Genomic DNA, 18,655 nt, shown 5'->3' with positions numbered 1-18,655 from the left:
TCCTAAGATATTAGGGAGGCAAGGTGAGTGAGGTAATATCTTTTATTGGTAATATCTTTTATCTTTTATTTTTACTGTTGGTGAGAGAAACAAAGTGGTCCAATAAAAGATATTACCTCACCCACCTTGTCTTCTATAATACTTGATAGTCCTTATCTGTGATATATTCCCTCCCTCTGAGGCTCCTTAATCAATTAGGAATGATTTTTTTATATTATCCTTTGCTTTTTCAAATATGTAGGGATTATATTTCTCACTATTTTAATTTTTTCCACAGTTAAGAATGACAGTTCTTGCTCTCCTGGGACTTACATTTTCCCTTTTTTCCCTTTCTCTTTTGTTTTCATGAGAAGGTAAAACAAAAATAATTAGTTTAATTAAAGTTCTCACTGTTTTGATTAAAAATTGTGGAGGACATCATTGTAAGTCAAGCCTTCAACTTTCCTGTGAAGTCTTTGATCTGACTAGATCACCTTCTAATAACTGCCAGCAAACATTTTGTTTTCCCTCAATTTTTAATATCTTTTAATTATTTGTATTATGTGTTCTATACAGCGACATACATCATTTTATGTTTCTTGCAGAGACAGACTACCTGCTAAGCAAAATACTGAAATTATAATTGGACTATCACTGTAGTTTGATGCACAAATATAATAAATTAGTGATTTTCAACCAGAGGTACATAGAGGCCTTACAAAGAGTATCAAGCTCATTGTTTCTCAACCTGAGGGCTGTCACTCCCAGTGGGGTCATAGGATGGAATTAGGAGAATCGCCAGTGAAGAGTTAGCATTCAGAGGTGGCAAGTAAGGCAACTGCCCAGGGCCCCCTACCATAGGGAGCCTCATGAAGTTAAGTTACATGCTTCAGTCTCACTGTCTGGGGCTCAGGCTTCAGACAAGGCTCACAAGTGAAAAATAGGCTTAAGTAGCACATTAAAATGTAAGTAAAATATTTATATGCCAATTGATTTATTTTATAATTATATGATATAAATGAGAATGTCAGCAATTTTTCATTAACAGTGTGCTCTGACATTTTTTACTTTTTGTGACATTTTTGTCCAATTTTGTGACCAAGTAGTTTTTAAGTGAAATGAAACATGGAGTACTCAAGACAAATCAGAGTCCTAAAAGAGATACAGGAGTTTGGAAAGACTGAGAACCACTGCAATAAATCTCTGGATTGATGATCTTATTAAAAAGGGCCACAACACTCTCTCTCTCTATTCTTCTTCTTTCCTAATTCAATTATTCAGTGCCTCAATACTGCGCTAGAGGACTTTGTGCTATTGGAGGTGCTGTCTTTCCAATAAAAAGCAAATGTGAGGTCATCATTGCAGATTCTAAGACAAGATTAGATGATGCATACTACTCCATTTAAGAAGGAACAATCAGTTTCACACATACAGAATGGGAAGCGACTGTCTAGGAAGGAGTATTGCAGAAAGGGATCGAGGGGTCATAGTGGACAACAAGCTAAATACGAGCCAATAGTGTGACACTGTAGCAAAAAAAGCAAATACCATTCTGGGATGCATTAACAGGAATATTGTAAGCAAGACACAAGAAGTCAGTATTCCACTCTACTCAGTGCTGATTAGGCCTCAATTGGAGTATTGTGTCCAGTTCTGGGCAGCACATTTCAAGAAAGATGTGGAGAAATTGGAGAAGGTGCAGAGAAGAACAACAAAATGATTAAAGGTCTAGAGAACTGAAGGAAGGAAGATTGAAAGAATTGGGCTTGTTTAGTTTGGAAAGGAGAAGCCTGAGCGGTCTTCAGGTTTCTAAAAGGGTGTCACAAGGAGGAGGGAGAAAAATTATTCTCCTTGGCCTCTGAACATAGGACAAGAAGCAATGGGATTAAACTTCAGCAAGGGAGGTTTAGGTTGGACATTAGGAAAAAATTCCTAACTATCAGGGTGGCTAAACACTGGAATAAGTTGCCTAGGGAGGTTGTGGAATCTCCATTTCTGGAGATATTTAAGAGCAGGTTAGATAGACATCAGGGATGATCTAGACGGTACTGGGTCCTGCCGTGAGGGGAGGGTACTGGACTCGATGCCCTCTCGAGGTCCCTTCAAGTTCTAATGTTATATGATTCTATGATGTCACCCCTGTCAGGGATGGTCTGATGGTGCTTAGTCTTGCCATGAGTGTAGGCAACTGGATTTGATGATCTCTTGAGGTTCCTTACAGTTCTGTTATTCTATGATTCTGTGATTCTTTGCATACATGTAGGCAGCTAGTTCTTATTTGCAAGAACATTTGCAGGAAAAAATGCCTAAAAAGCTTAGAAAAATTTGAGTATTTATACCAGAAGTGCACACTTTTCACAACAGATATGTCTAATAGTTAAAAGTACTTGAAGATTAATATGTGAGCGGAAAAGGAGACCATTCTAATTTATGTCCTCTCTCGACTCCTCTAATTTATGTCCTCTCTTATGTCTTTGCATTTCGCAGATCGGAAAATTAAGGTATTAAAATTAAGGGCAAGTGCCTTGCTTGAGATCACCCAGTAGGCTAGCTGCTGAGCTGGAAATAGAATACAGGTCTTCTGAGTCCCTGTCCAATGCTCTGTTCAATAGGCCACATTGCTTATATACTTCTACATATACATCATATACTTGAAATATTTGCTACCACAAAAAAACGAAACAAAACAAAACAAAACAAAAAACACCACAAGAAAACACTGCATTAAAATAAGATTATGGAGAGACACAACACTACAAAGATATAGAATTTGGAAATTCAAAATTAAGACTGTTTTAGTTATCCCCATCATGTAGCTGCTTTCAGTATTGGCAAGGCAACCTTTCACCAGTTGTATGTGTTTTATGCTTTACTCTGTGTGGGGGTACTTACTATAACTATTCAGTTATATACATATATATAAAAATTAGCTTTATATAGTTAGAAACCTCTTTGAAGCACTCCAAATGCATTATTCCTAAAGATGGAACTATATGAAAAGAGGTTTGCACTTTATAATTTTTCATATGAAACCTAACAGATCATCTTCTATAATGTTAATCAGATTTATTATATTATCACAAGGAATCCCTTTCAATTCTTAACATTAATTCATACCGAATGTCATCCCACTTAACTAAACAGTACAGGTATGCATAATCAACTTCCTTCTTTCCCTGCTATTGCTTCCTATTACACATCTTTATAGGTTTTGTGGACATCCAAGAGTTAAAAATGATAAAATTCTTGAGAAATTACCTGAGATTTATCTCCTCCAAGCACATTTACCATCACTTCCATCACTGTCTCATGCATACCAAGGATTCTCATTAAGTTAGGATGCTGATAAAACACCTTGTTGTTCATTATATCCCTAAATTGGGGGAAGGGGGAGGGAAGTCAATAATACATTTCATAATATTCATATTTTTATTTAAATAATCAAAGCATCAGATATTTCAGAAATATAGAAATTGTTTCAATGGAAGACATCCATATTTCAAGAGTCATTACAAAATAATCATTTTCAATTCAGAGTTTTTATCACATTAGTGGAAATGCTTGACACTTCTTAAACATTAAGCATTTTTTATTTGGCATCATTCCTTTCATTTTTCTTTAACTTGATATGAAATATTAAGTATCTAATATGCGACTTCCAACTTTAAACATAGCTTTAAACATTTTTTACTTTTGATCTACTTGAAGAAAGGAAACACTGCATAATGGTCAAAGCACATAATCATGAGTCAAGAATTGTGATTCTATTCTTGTTTGTGCCGCATTCCTCAATTTCCCCATTTGCAAAATGGAGGTGACAGTACTTTCCTAATTCACAGTGCTATTTCTGAAATTTATCATCATTAAGTTTGTAACATTCTGAGGTAGTTTAAGGGAAGATGTTACAGGAGTGAAATTTTTGGAATGCATTTTTTACAGCTTCCTTAAGAGTGGATATTTTTACTTTGAGTCCTTCTCCTACATTTCCTACAATCCTTTCTACTAGGTCTCACGACTCTATATAGGATACAATAGTTTTTCTGATGCTATAGGTGATTAAATTTCACATAGGTATTACTGACATTGTAGTAAACACAGTAAATGAAAATACATTAGAAGAACACAGAAGACTAGGAATAGCAGTAGACACATGATCCCCTTCTTCCTAAAAGGGCTACCATAACACAATTTACAAAGGGCTCAATCTAGGCTAACTGAAATCAGTGGTAAAGATCCTATAGGCTTTAATGGTGCAGGATCAGGGCTATCTTATAGTAATCAGCTAAGTACTATATATACTGACTTGCTAAATGCAATCAAAAGTACAGATTCTTTGCAGAATAATATTATTAAGATAACTAACCAGAAGATAAAGTAAAACATCATATCTTTGGCAAGATAAAGAAACACCATGTTTGTCTTGTATCAATTCTTGCCTAATGAAGAATCTTGGAAAATACTATTTAGAAATCCTAGGACCATCATCTTACTTTCTTTCCCTGAATAAAGTATTTTCATTCACTTGAGCAATTTTTAAAATCTGAACTATTCTTATTTCATTCCTACTTAAAATGTATGTTACCTGTATGCATGCAGAATAAGTCAGACGCATGTAGCACTGCAGCAATAGGCTCACGCTACACTGAAATATGCCTAAAGTGGCTACTTCAAGGGAAAAAAAATACACTACTTCACAAAGGTGGTTTTGTAATGCAGGTAGTGCAGAAATTTATTCATGTCATTAGTGGATATTCAAGGTTGGTCTCTCACTGTCTATACTCCCTACTCTTCTGATTCAAATAGTCAGTCATTTTTGGGTTTCATCCATATATCTGAAGGAGGCTTGTCTTTTACAAAGATATCCAAAAGTCTTTCTTCAGCAATTACTTTTCACTTAAAATTAATAATATTAAAATAAAATAAAGATAAATGAATTTAGAATTCATAAAGGGTACTGGATTGACAAAAACAGTTACTTATCCACAAAGCTGGTAAAATGTGGGCATCAGCAGCAAAAGCTTCAGCACAACACCTCACTAATACTTTTATTAACTACCTCCATGATCCAAAAGGGCTGTTTTTGATACGAAAATAAAATTCAATCCTTATAATATCCTTCATAGTTTTGGCCTCTATATTCAGATTGGCAGTCAAGGAATCAACTGAAATTAGGGCTACCAGATGGTTTCAACAAAAATACCAGACACAATTGACATTACATCACAATCTACATTACATCTTATTTAGAAAATAGCAGACTTTTATATTTTCTCATTTATGTTTTCTCAATTTGTTTCCCAAACAGAAAACTCAAATACTGGACTGTCCGGTTCAAAACCGGACACCTGGCAATCCTAACTGAAATCAGATGAGGTAGTAGTGATTTTGTGATATGGACACATGCCCTTGAGGAATTGGTATGAGAATATCAACTCATTTCTCAATAGGCTAAAAATTAACCATATAACAGTACAGTAATTACATTCAACCACTACATGGGTCAGATTAGAGCCATGAGCTAGAAATGCAATGCTCTGAGCCTCATTACCAAACCCTTACTCAAAACTTAAAAAGAAAATGATGTTAATTCCGTACCCTAATCCATTAATCATAAGCAATTCCTCTTCTTTTCCCATTCTGACACTGAGAAGGGAGCGAATCTGGCCTAGTGCTGCTAGTAAATTGATTGTATCTTGCACAGAAGCAGCACTAATAGTGTAGGCCTTCCTCAGAGCCTGCAGTAGCTCACCGATGCTGTCATATTGCCTACGAAGAAGGTTGAACATAATTCGGACTAATTCTGGATCTTGGATCTGGTCTTCCTGAGCCCAGCGCACCATAGTCTGGGATATAAGCTCCTTCAAAGTAGCTGAAAAACAAATTACATAAAACATGAATAACTACTACAGCAATTGTAAAGAAACCCTGGCAACGCATTAAAGTCCTTAGCTTGAAACCTCAAATGACTAACAGCGGTTGATGAAGCATTCAAAACCAAAAAAAAGAGTACAGATAGACTAGTTTCTCAATATGTGATATTAAGATTCCTAATTCAGAATTTTAGTACTTTTAAGAAAAATAGCACTCATGAAAATGGGCAGGTTTGTAGCAATTAAGAATGAAATTCTTTACTTAAGTCACCAAATTGATACAATATGGGCAGCAGTGCAATTTCCACAGGTATCCTTCTCACAATAACAGGAATAGCAATAAGTATAACATCCTTACTGGTAACAAGTTACATTTAAAGACCATGCCAATTTATCCTTCATTTCCCTACTGAGATTAACAAAATACTATTAATTGTAATGGTAATTTTTTCTAATATGAACACCTGTTCACCAGGGGCTAAATTAGAAGTTAACTAATTTCACACAAGCCACTGAAAGACTTTCAGATAACAATGACAGTTGGTCAATACTCGCCTTAGCAATTCTAAACATTCTCTTAAGGCATGTGGTCATTCATTTTTTTCTTTAAATCTAAAAGTATTATTAATATATTTCAGGCTGCTCAGAAAGGTATAAGACAATGAACCTTTTATGAAGGGGAAATATAGCCCCTTGCATTATTTGACAGAAACAACATGATTTCTATTTGAAGAATATTATCAGATTCTGACCTCACACCAGTTTAATTTCATAATTTTAGTGGCATAAGCTCCCGATTTACACTCTTATAACTGACAATGGAATCATAAGGAGATGTTCTAACATCCCCGCTCACTCACATTCTCGTTGTGGGTGCTTCTGCTTTTGAAATGTGCAAGAGCCCTGAGTAGCTCTTGAACATTTCAAAAGCAGAAGTGCTGCAGGGAACACGGTGTGAGCAGCAAAGGGAGGACAGGAGCGGGTGCTGGGGAGAGCCGGCTTAAAAGTGGGCTTCCCCCAGTACTGTCTCCGGGGTGCCAACTGCCCCTCCCCAGCATGGCCTCTATCAGAGGCAGCAGGGGAGTATGGGGAATGCTGCTGTGAAGCAGCCTCTGTCTGCAGAGGTCCCAGCAGGGAGCTTGCCCCCTCCCCTCCTATGGACAGGGGGTTGCTCAGGCAGCAGCCTCTATCCACTGCCAGCCCTGGTGCCGCAAACAGAGGCTGCTCCAGCATCAGCCTCTGTTCACAGTGGACGGGGCTGCTGAACTCAGCACTGAGTGCTGATCCGCCACGCCTATGCATTTTAAATGTAGTAAAAGCCCAGTGGCTCTGACACATTTAAAATGCAAAGCCGCAGTACAGCTGGCTCCGGAGTTGGCATGAGCCAAGACTGCTCAGTCCCTGCTCGAGTTGGCTCCTGGAGTTACCCCCACTGCAGCTCTGCAGAGGTGCTTATTGACTAAGTGTGTGGTCAATACAAATTCTATCCACTATGCTATTAACCAGATAATTGCATTTTAACATCCTTAGTTAGAGTTTGATTGTGCCAGGAAAATGGGTTGTGCCTGGAGTGGGATTGCCTCTCATAAAACCATACAAAAAAGAGACAGAATCACCAGGCAATTAAAAGAGGCTAGCTAGCTCCCCGGCTCCGGGACTGCCCCAGAGCCAAGCCTCCAACCTTTCAGATGCCCTTTAGGGAGAGCTTTGGGGGGGGGGGAGGGGCTGAAGCACCTTCCCCCACCATTCGTACAGGAACATGGCTGGTGCTTCTCCTTTGTCAGGGAGCAAGAGGAAAGTGCACAGTTTGCTGCATTAGTCACTCTGGTTGGAGGGTGGGGGAAAGGCAGATGAACCTGGACCTGCCCCAGCCAGCAGAGGTACTCTCCTCCCCAGGCTGTGCCCACTCAAGCTGCAGTGGCCATAGAGAGGCACTTCTCAACTCGCCATAAGTTGCTGCAGTGAGAAAGGGCTGGGATAGTCTTTGCTCCCCAGAGCAGCCTGCATAATGAACCCCTTATACCAACCCCCACCCCAGAGCAATGATTCAAATGAAGGATGTACATTTTCATTTTATTTTTCAAAAAACAAAAATGAATTGAGTTAAGGACATATGAGCAATGCTGGGCAAATCTTCTAATTATACATAAAGGTTAAACTTTTCTATTTCATTCCTTTTTATAAAGCTTCAACTATTTTCAGATTCTGTATATTTTACTGAATGGCTTTGGGAACACTGCCAACATATAGTGGGTGGAAAACCAAAAGTCATTTTGAGACCTTGTTACTCATTGGTTGTAGAATCTCTGATTCTAAACTCAATGTTAGAACATTATCAGAATGTAGGTTTGTATGCTACAACTACTGCAGTAATACTACCATTAGTAGTATTTTCTTAACTACTGTTTTCCTTCAGTGCAGATAAATCATTGCTATTAAATCACACATGTTAAACCTGGGAAATTTGACAAAAGGTGTAGCTAGATCAGTCATTAGCAAAGCTTATAGCAAGTAAGTTCCTCTGTTCTGATAATTGGACTGGAAATCTCAGTAACACAGACTTTGCAATAATTCCAGAGCATCTTAGTTCAACCAGATGAGAAATTCCATGAGATTTTCAATTCTTCACAAATACTGCTATTTATACTTATGTTATATTCTGGCTGAACTCCTAAAAAAAAAGAGTACCAGTAGAGACAGGTATTTTAATAATTTACATTAAAATCATTTTGAAGAACAATGAAGATAAAATCTAATCATTACTATTTTATATTCATATATCTAATATTATTGGGTGTTATGGGTGCCAGTCTGTTAGGGTACATCTACACGGATGCACCCTTATTTCGGAAAATAGCTTATTTTGAAATAGTGCATCCACATTACAGAGAAGCCTCAAAATTAGTCAAAGCAGGCTCTCCTAATGTGGACACACTACCACGATTTAGAGCCCCAGGAAGCACTAGGGAGTAACTACTTTGAATGGCCCTGAGAAGGAATTACTTTGAAATAGCAGCAGTAGAATATCCACACTATTTCTATTTAGAAATAGCAATTTTGAAAAAAGTATTATACCTTGTGGAATGAGGTTTACAGAAATTGGAATAAGATGTCCATTATTTTAAATTTATTTTGAAATAATGGTTTTGCTCTGTAGACACTCAAATTATTTTTGGAATAACGGCTGTTATTCCGAAATAACGATGCTATGTAGATGCTCCCTAAGGTACACTAGCTTGCAGAACTGCTTCACTTTTGTGCTGTAAAGCTAGGTCATGCAAATTACTAGTGATGCTAAATTACTGGGAGCATTGTTGGGTAAGGCTATTCTTTTGTAGATTATTCTACTTGGTAATAAAGAATTTGCATATTAGAGGATAATAAATTATTGGTGAATTCAGAAATAAATCTGTTTTAGAAACATAGAATCATAGAATACTAGAACTGTAAGGCACCTCTAGAGATCATCAAGCCCAGTCCTCTGCTTTCATGGCAGGACCAAGCACCATTGAGCTAATTTCTGATAGATGTCTATCCAACCTGCTTTTAAATTTCTCCAGTGATAGAGAGTCTACAACCTCTATAGGCAATTTATTCTAGTGTTTAGCCACCCAGACAGTTAGGAAGGTTTTCCTAATGGCCAACCTAAACCTCCCTTACCCATTGCTTCTTATCATCGGAGGCCAAGGAGAACAATTTTTCTCCATCCTCCTTGTAACACCCTTTTAGATACTTGAAAACTGCTATCACGTCCTCTCTCAGTCTTCTCTTTTCTAAACTAAACAAGTTCAATTTTTTTAGTCTTCCTGCCTAGATCATGTTTTCTAGGCCTTTAATAATTTTTGTTGCTCTTCTCTGGACCTTCTCCCGATTTTCCAAATTTTTCTTAAAATGTGGTGCCTAGAACAGGGGACAATACTCCAACTGAGGCCTAATCAGCACAGAGTACAGTGGAAGAATGACTTATTGTATTAATGCATCCCAGAATCATGTTTTCTTTTTTTGCTAAAGTGTCACACTGTTGACTCATATTTAGCATATGGTGCACTATGACCCCTGGATCCGTTTCTGTAGTACTCCTTCCTAGACAGTCACTTCCCATTCTGTTTGTGTGAAACTCAGTACTTTGCATTTGTCCTTATTAAACTTCATCCTATTTACCTCAGGCCATTTCTCTAGTTTGTCCAAATCGTTTTGAATTATGATCCTGTTCTCCAAAGCACTTGCTGCCCCCCCCGCCCCAGCTTGGTATCATCTGCAAACTTAATAAGAGTACTCTCAATGCCATCATCTAAATCATTGATGAAGATATTGAACAGAACCGGTCCCAAAACAGAACCCTGTGGAACCCAACCTTTTATGCCCTTCCAGCATGATAGAGAACAGTTAATAACTACTCTCTGAGAGCGGTTATCCAGACAGTTATGCACCAGTTATGTTTTAAATTGATAGAACCTGCCTGAAGCTGCATGAAGTAAGCACCACCCAGCCACAGCCCAAACTCCCTACCCCAAGTTGGAACCCCCCTCTTGTACCCAAAGACACTTCTAGAGCACACCTACCCTCAGCAATTGTCCAATTGTCTGTCCCAGCCCTTCCTAATGTCCTTCTTGGAGCCTGCACACTCCAACCTCCTTGACCCCAGCACAGAGCAACCCAAACCCCTCATCACAAGCCCCACCCCAAAGCCAGGACCTTGAGCTAGAGTCGTCACCCCCTCCTGCATCCCAACTTACTGTTCCAGCCTAGTGAAACTGAGGGAGAATGAGCATCAGAGGGAGGGGGAATGGATCACAAGGGGAGGGGGCCTTAGAGAAGAGGGGGGATAAGGTGGGGCAAGCGTGTTTGGGTCTGTGCAATTAGAAAGTTGGCTGTTCTAGCCTCATAGCTCAAACTCTTCAGATTAGCCAACTTGAATACCAAAGATAATTTTCTAAGGATATATTCATTTTGAAAATACATTAAAGTTATTTACAAATAATAAAGTCTTTGGCATGTATGATACCATGTAATGCTACTCTATTTTTTAATTTCAAACTTATTTCTTTCTGTTAAGCTGAGCAAATTGCTTGCAACCAAGAGTCTTTGATAAACATACTCCATTTTTCCTGTTGTGAATTATCTACAATCAGTTTTTTTTATAGATTTCTTTATCATTCCAATTTATTCTATTAAACATTTGAACAAAAAATGCACATTGTAGGCTGTGGAAAAAATAATTAAGCATATGCATTATTAATTTTAGCTACTCATTCTGTGCAATTGGTCACCTATATCTTTAATGGATGACCTCAGCTTTATGAAAAAGGATGATTCACTTCTTTTTCAGAGAACTATTTTTGAGCTGCTGTCATTCTAATTTGTTGTGTGAAAAATAAAGAAGAGATTTTCAAAATGGCCATGAGAGAGGACTTTTTATGTTTCAGTTTCCTGGGAATATTTATCCATATTAGCATTTGTAACACTTTTATTCTCCATGAAAGTTGTTGCAAATAAATGCTTACTTACTGGAATCTTCTGCAAACAATAAAAGAAAAACAATCCCCAAATACCAATAAAGCAATTGGTTTTATTTGTACAAATGATCATGAACACATTTTTGCTGTATTTGCCCAGCTTAATGTTTGTATAGAACATTAACCTCTTTCTAAATTTACTCATTTACTAATAAATCAGTACTATTATATTAATTTTATTGTACAGGTGGGTAACCCAATGAAGTGGTATTAATTGTCTTACCTAAAACCACACAGAGAATTAGTATAAGGATTGAGATAAGAACTCAATAATTCTTACATCCTAATCCTACACTAATAGCATTAGATTGTGGTCCACATATTTAAATGTAGTTGGGTGCCTAAATACCTTTAAACATCTGGAATATAGCTTTAGTTCTATAAAATACACTATATTTTAATAACAGTTCATAATTGTCCATCACACGATCATCATCATCAACAACAACAACCATGGGCTCAGCGCCAGTTGGTGTCCGAAGCCTCCCACACTATTTCCTTCCATCTTTCCCTATCCAGCCATCACAAGATGAGTGAAAGTACATGGTATTTCTGTAGCAGCATGGGAAAGTCTAGAATGCATTCAAAAGATACATTAAAAGGAGAGCCATCACTTATTTTCCCACACTGCTTAGCTAAAAACTTACTCTGAACAAGTAGAGACCACTGGGGTATGTCTAGACTACATGGCTCCGTCGACGGAGCCATGTAGATGAGTTTATTAGACATAGGAAAATGAAGCAGCGATTTAAATAATTGCTGTTTCATTTACATCAAAATGGCCGCTGCGCTGTGCCGATCAGCTGTTTGGCAGCACAGTGGGGCAGTCTGGACTCACTGCGGTCTACAAAGGAAGCCTTTGGCAACTGCTCTGGTAAATCTCATTTCACGAGGCATACTGGAGCGGTCGACAAAGGCTTCCCTTGTTGACCATGGCGCGTCCAGACTGCCCCACTGTGCCGCCAAACAGCTGATTGGCACAGCGCGGCGGCCATTTTGATGTAAATGAAGCGGCAGTTATTTAAATAGCCGCTTCATTTTCCTATGTCTAGTAAACTCATCTACATGGTTCCATCGATGGAGCCATGTAGTCTAGACATACCCTCGGTATGGTTAGGGAGAATAGCTGCCTTATTGTTTACATAGTGATTTTCAGACCTCATCTTTGCAAAACTAGTGTGTGGCATTTTAAGATGAAAGGTGATCCCATGTGCAGATAATTTAAAAAATGGGGAGGAGTGAGTTATTTCCCTGCAGGAATCAAATGTTATGTTATATAAAAAATATCTTAACATACTGTTGTCAGATTTGCCAGTCAACCAATCTTTTTTCTGTTTTCTCTTTAAAAGAAAAACTTTTTTCTGATTCATTAATTCCTTCTTTGTCTTAGGACATGCCAGTCCCCACTCGTGCTGTTTTCCGCTGTGCCTCTGCCTCCTCTGCCCACCTCAGAGACAGGGATTTACCAGTCTCCCCAGCACTAGCTTCTGCTCCCTCCCTTGCTGCCTCTCTCTGATAGAGGTAGCAAGGGGGAGGGAGCAACTAGTTGAATCACTTATCAAATAGTTGACTTGTCGCTTACATCCCTAACTCCAACTCTGCTTTAAGTTATGATAACAAGAAGCTGTATAGTGAATGTTGTGGTCCTAGCTCTTACCATTTAGGAGGAGTTCTTGAACAAACAGACAGACTGACACACAGCAGACAGACTCACAAACTCTCTCAAATGTATAGCAGATGAAAAACAAACGATCTTCTTCACCCAGAGCTGAATTATTATGAGAAAATGTTGAAAAACGGGTTATTTTAGTATTGAAAAAAGAAGACCAAGGGAGAGACCTGATAAGTCTTCAAATATGTTAAAGTCTGTTACAAAAAGGATGGTGATCAACTGTTCTTCATATTCACAGATGACAGGACAAGAAGCAATGAACTGCAGCAAGGGAGATTTAGGTTTGATATTAGACAAAAAAATTCTAGTTAAGTTCTGGAATAGGCTTCCAAGGCAAACTGTGGAGTATCTATAATTGGAGGTCTTTAAAAAGAGAGGTTGCACAAACATATGTTACAGGTTTACTTGATCCTGCCTCAGTGCAGAGGTTTGAACCTAATGATCTTTTCTAAGGTCCCTTTCAGCTCCACAGTTCTATAATTATATGAATTTTTTTTTACAGATTGATTGTGAGACTTATGTGATTGTCATAAGTATAAATGTTTATCAAAATGTATGTGACTGTTGTAATAATTAATAATTGAGTAACTGTAACAATTCTTAATGTACAAAACATTTTAACAATAACTCATTACATATATGTTATAAAGAAACCATATTTAGTTATTTTAAACTAGTTTAGTGCCACTAAGCTAGGACCCAAAGGATGGCATATATTAGGAGAGGTTTTTATTAAAGTGGATGAGGTCTAAGTTAGGTTATGTGCAACTTGATGTACATCAGGATAGTCATGGCTACATTTACATCCAATGCCCCACTCAAAACCATGTCCGGAAGAGACCCTGTGAAAAGGTACCTGATGAAGAAAGCATATATCAATAATATTATTCATCTCTTGTGGGAAAATATCAAGGTAAACTGCAGATTGGTTAGATGTCCCCAGAAAAGTCAAAAAGTGTTCCTTACCAGGTTTGTCTGACAAAAGTGGTATATTGCAGGCATTCCTGTGTGTCACTGCCAACAGAAAGCAATTGTTTGTCCTCACTGGATAAGGATACATAGAACACATTTTTCTCTCCCTTCTCTTGGTTGAGAGTGTTTCTAAGAGTCCACTAACAGACCATAGTCCCTACCACTGAGCTAAGAGTGGAGAGCCAATGATAAGGGAATCTCCTCTGCATACATTTGGGAAATCTATGCCAGAAGCAGCAAGGTCTACAGAGAAGCAACAAGACACGTTTGTTGTTTCTCTACCTGTTATCTTCATGCACACATGCCCACTTACCTCCAAGCAAGTAAAGATACAGAATATGTATTTGCTGCTATTGAAATTAACACAGCATTGTTTCTCACAAACCAGCTCACTTCCTGTGGGACCAGCAAACTTCATGGGGTTTTTCTCAGTCCCCTTGGTAGGCATTTGGGAAACTCTTAAAAAATAAGGAGACTAAATAACTGATATTTACATGTGTATGTGTACATACACATGTGTGTTTAATAATGCTCAATCCTCAACATTAGTTGGAGATTATGGAATTTATGGGAATACAGAAAGATGAAAACCCTTTAATTAACGCAAAGCAGAATTTGCTGTGGGTTATATAAACCAGCAGCATTTTGGCTTGCATAAGACATGTTTTAAGTAGGGATAAGAGTACTTTAATTTTTCTGGTAACCCACAGATTTGGTTATATGAACACAGCATGAGCATAAAGGTGGGTACACAGGACCATGTTCCTGTTTGCATACCACATCCCATTTTCAGCATTTTCACCTCTTAAATATGACACTGCAGTGGATAAAAGGACAGAACTAGCTTGAAAATATACTTTAAAGTCTTATTTTCCCTGAATTAAGTTACTAGTGACATCTACAAAACTTTAATTAAGAAATCATTTTCATAATTTGTCTATAATTCTCCTTTTTATCACTTATTTAGATATGCTAATACTTTTGCAGAACAAGAGAGAGTATTATGCACACATCCTGGCACTTGCAGCTGTTTTCCATCAGCATTCTGCCATCATTCTGCCCACGCACTGCTCTAACATTGCACTCTCATCTATTTATTCTACAGAAGGACATAGAAGAGTAAAAGCTACAATGTGTGTGTTAGAGGTGTGAATGTAAAAAAACAAGCAGGTTATTTTCTTATATCACTATTGAACAGTATTTTGCAGAGAGGCGGAGTGTCCTCCACCCCCACTCAAAAAAAAGCATTTGGGCTCTCACATGAAAGTTTAGCCAGGCAACCGACCCCCTGCAATAGAATTTTAGGAGAGTAGTTCAGTCCCCCTCCCTTAGGGTGTGTCTAGACTACATGCCTCCTTCGACGGAGGCATGTAGATTAGCCAGATCGGAAGAGGAAAATGAAGCCGCGATTAAAATAATCGCGGCTTCATTTAAATTTAAATGGCTGCCCCGATCTGCCGATCAGCTGTTTGTCGGCAGATCGGGGGAGTCTGGACGCGATGCCCCGACAAAGAAGCCTTTCTTCATCGACACAGGTAAGCCTGGTTTCACGAGGCTTACCTGTGTCGATGAAGAAAGGCTTCTTTGTCGGGGCATCGCGTCCAGACTCCCCCGATCTGCCGACAAACAGCTGATCGGCAGATCGGGGCAGCCATTTAAATTTAAATGAAGCCGCGATTATTTTAATCGCGGCTTCATTTCCCTCTTCCGATCTGGCTAATCTACATGCCTCCGTCGAAGGAGGCATGTAGTCTAGACACACCCTTAATGTCTTAGAGTCATAGGAAAGTATAGGTGGAAGGGGACCTCCAGAGGCCCCCTGAGCCAAGGCAGTACCAAGTAAACTTAGACTATTCTTGACAGGTGTTTGTCCAACCTGTTTTTAGAAACCCCCAGCGCTGGGGATTCAACAACCTCCTTGGGAGACCAAATACAGAAGTATCTTTATAATTAGAAAGTAATTCCTAATATTGAACCTAAATCTCCCTTGCTGCAGATTGTGCCCATAAGATCTTGCCTTACCCTCTGTGGAGAACAACTGATGGTGGCACTCTTTATAACATCTCTTAACATATCTGAAAATTCTTATCAGCTCTGCTCTTGGGCTTCTTTTCTCAAAGATTAAACATGCCCAGTTTTTAAAATATTTCCTCATAAATCAGCTTTTCTAAAGCTTTTATAGTTTCTCTTGACTCTCTCCAATTTCTCCACAACCTTTCTAAAGCATGGACCCCAGAATAGAGCACAATACACTAGCTGAGGCCTCAGCAATGTCGGATAAAGCTGGACAATTACCTCAGCACTCTGTACATGCATCTCATAATTATATTAGCCTTTTTCACAACTGCATCACATTGTTCAATCATATTCAATTTGTGATCCACTATTGTCCCAAATATCCTCTATGGTTTCCACACAATCTGCTTTTAATGATTTAAAAACTATATGAAACTAAAATGAGAAAAACTACATATTTCCATTCTACAGTCCCAGACTGCTATACCACTGTCCCCTTACATCTCCTTATTGATTTTATGTACCTTGCATGTTTTCATTTATATAACAGAAATTCTTCCTCTATTTCATGTAATTGTTCATTTCTGTCATTGATCACATAAAAAGAATTCATCTGAAGAAATTTTTGCCATATCATAATCTTTAAAAGTGCCTTTTCTACTTTCTAATAATCTCTACTCAATGATCATCTCAGTTCACTGGCCAAAATATTCTAGTCCCAGTCACAATTCTATTCCAGTATTTTATTCTATCATATTCCAGTATTGCCACATAATTTAAATATTTTGCTACATTTAAGAACTACATCTGCAACAAGGCAATCAAAAATATAATCTACTGACCACAAAAAATAATCATGCTACTTTTAGCAGACAACTTACATCCACAAGTTGTAAGAGAAGATGAAAAAGAATAATGTGTACCTAAATTATTAAACTGAATTTATAAATCCTGAATAATTATAAATGAGTTACATGGCATCTTAACTATGTCTGTAAATATTCCAGAGGCATTAACAGGTGGCACTTACGTTGCAGTGCTATAAACAAGTATCTTTTCTTGCTTACAAAGTATCCTGAGTTATTGTAATTTGACTCCTTCCACTAAGCTTTAAATGAGAGACATCTATGAGTGAACACAGATGCTGACTACGTACCATTTTCTAAATTTACTGCAGACAGTTAGCATAAATTCAGATGGATTAACCTTTGGCATTATAGGGTTGAAGTCCTGAAGACACACATTAGATATTGGAAGAACAACCCATAATTTATTATTACAGTATTAACAAACACGGATAAGTACAGAAAAGTATTTTTAATAGTCAACCATTAAAAGTACGAGAAGCCTTAAGAAGTGATAACATGTTTCTAATTTACAAATATACATATTTGAAAAACTTTTGATGGGTTTAGTGTATTATGATATAGTGTATCATATGAGTTATTATATGAATACTACACATACTGTACTTGTAGCATTCCCTAGCTAATCCTTAATTGCTCTAAAAAAGAATTTAAATAGATGTAGAAATTTAAAGTAATATAGTACTTTAAATTAATTTTTAGAAACTATGATTAAGAAATTACATATTTTATTGCAGTTATTATTCTCACTTTCCGTATGCATGGAAATGCAAAATTACATTGGTCACCCTTTAACATTTTCAGTTGCTTAAGACCTTATTCTTGCAATGATGTGTAGATGTGCTTAACTTTTCCTACTGTGATCAGTCCCATTGCTTTCAACAGTAAATGCAAAACTCTTTGCAGGATCAGGACCCAATATAATTAAACATGACACAGAATATTACAAGAAATGAGGTATCTTTACCTAAAAAAAGTGAGGGTGAATGCTGCATGTTGTTTTTTAATGCAGGCTTTTAGTAGTTTACAATACTCCAATTCAATACAGCCGGAAGAGAACCTACTGAAGAAGGCAGGGCCGGACTGAGCCATTCCGGCGATCCGGGCAGACAGTTTAATTGCACCCCAGTTTGGGGTAGGGCGCATGCGCGGCCCCACCCCAGGGCCGGCGCGTGGGGGAAGGCGCATGCAAGGCCTCGCTCCCACGCCAACATGTGGGAGAGGGCGCAAGTGCGGCCCCGCTCCCGCTCGGCGCATGGGGGAGAACACGCAGAGCTGGCAGCAGCAGGACGCACATACCCAGCCCGGCCCAGCCCAGCTACTACCGCTGGTGCACAGCCTGGGGCCGCCCAGGGCGGGCTGAGCCTGGCCATGCAGGGCCCGCGGCCGCGGGGGGAAGGGCGCTGTTGGCCGGCGCTGCTGGGGTTAACATGGCCCCCATTTCAGGGTGGCCACTGGGAGCTGCTGCAGCCCATGATCAGGGAACTGGGTGCACGGCGCTGTAAGGGGCGCTGCGCAGGGCCGCATTATGACTTTCAAGGGCCCTAGGCACTTTTGCCTTTGTGGGCCCCTTCCCCCATAAAAAAAAAAATGTTAAAAATTATTTTTGATATAACTTTAAATACTTCAACTTTTTTTTTCAGTTTTAGGCAAAATTTAATAGATTTTTGTGGGCCCTAAAAGTTTCATTTTTTTCTTCTAATTTTAAAAGAAATTAAAACATTTTCGTGGACCCCTAAAAGTATCGTGGGCCCTAGGCACTGT

The 18,655-nt window shown here is 38.4% G+C and overlaps 1 protein-coding gene across 20 annotated transcripts in view; it reads right to left on the bottom strand.

The window, feature by feature from the left end:
* Positions 1–18,655, bottom strand: part of RYR3 (ryanodine receptor 3) — a 527,532-nt gene that overhangs the window by 200,000 nt on the left and 308,877 nt on the right. For all 20 annotated transcript variants that reach the window (XM_025189447.2, XM_075927046.1, XM_075927052.1 and 17 more), the window contains 2 exons: positions 5,575–5,848; positions 3,238–3,352 (listed from right to left, as the gene is read on the bottom strand). In XM_025189447.2, the coding sequence (XP_025045232.1) occupies positions 3,238–3,352; positions 5,575–5,848 (389 nt within the window). The remainder of the gene's footprint in view (positions 1–3,237; positions 3,353–5,574; positions 5,849–18,655) is intronic.

This window comes from Pelodiscus sinensis, chromosome 4, assembly GCF_049634645.1.
Source record: "Pelodiscus sinensis isolate JC-2024 chromosome 4, ASM4963464v1, whole genome shotgun sequence".
Classification (NCBI taxonomy): domain Eukaryota; kingdom Metazoa; phylum Chordata; order Testudines; family Trionychidae; genus Pelodiscus; species Pelodiscus sinensis.
This window is presented reverse-complemented; position numbering and strand designations above follow the sequence as displayed.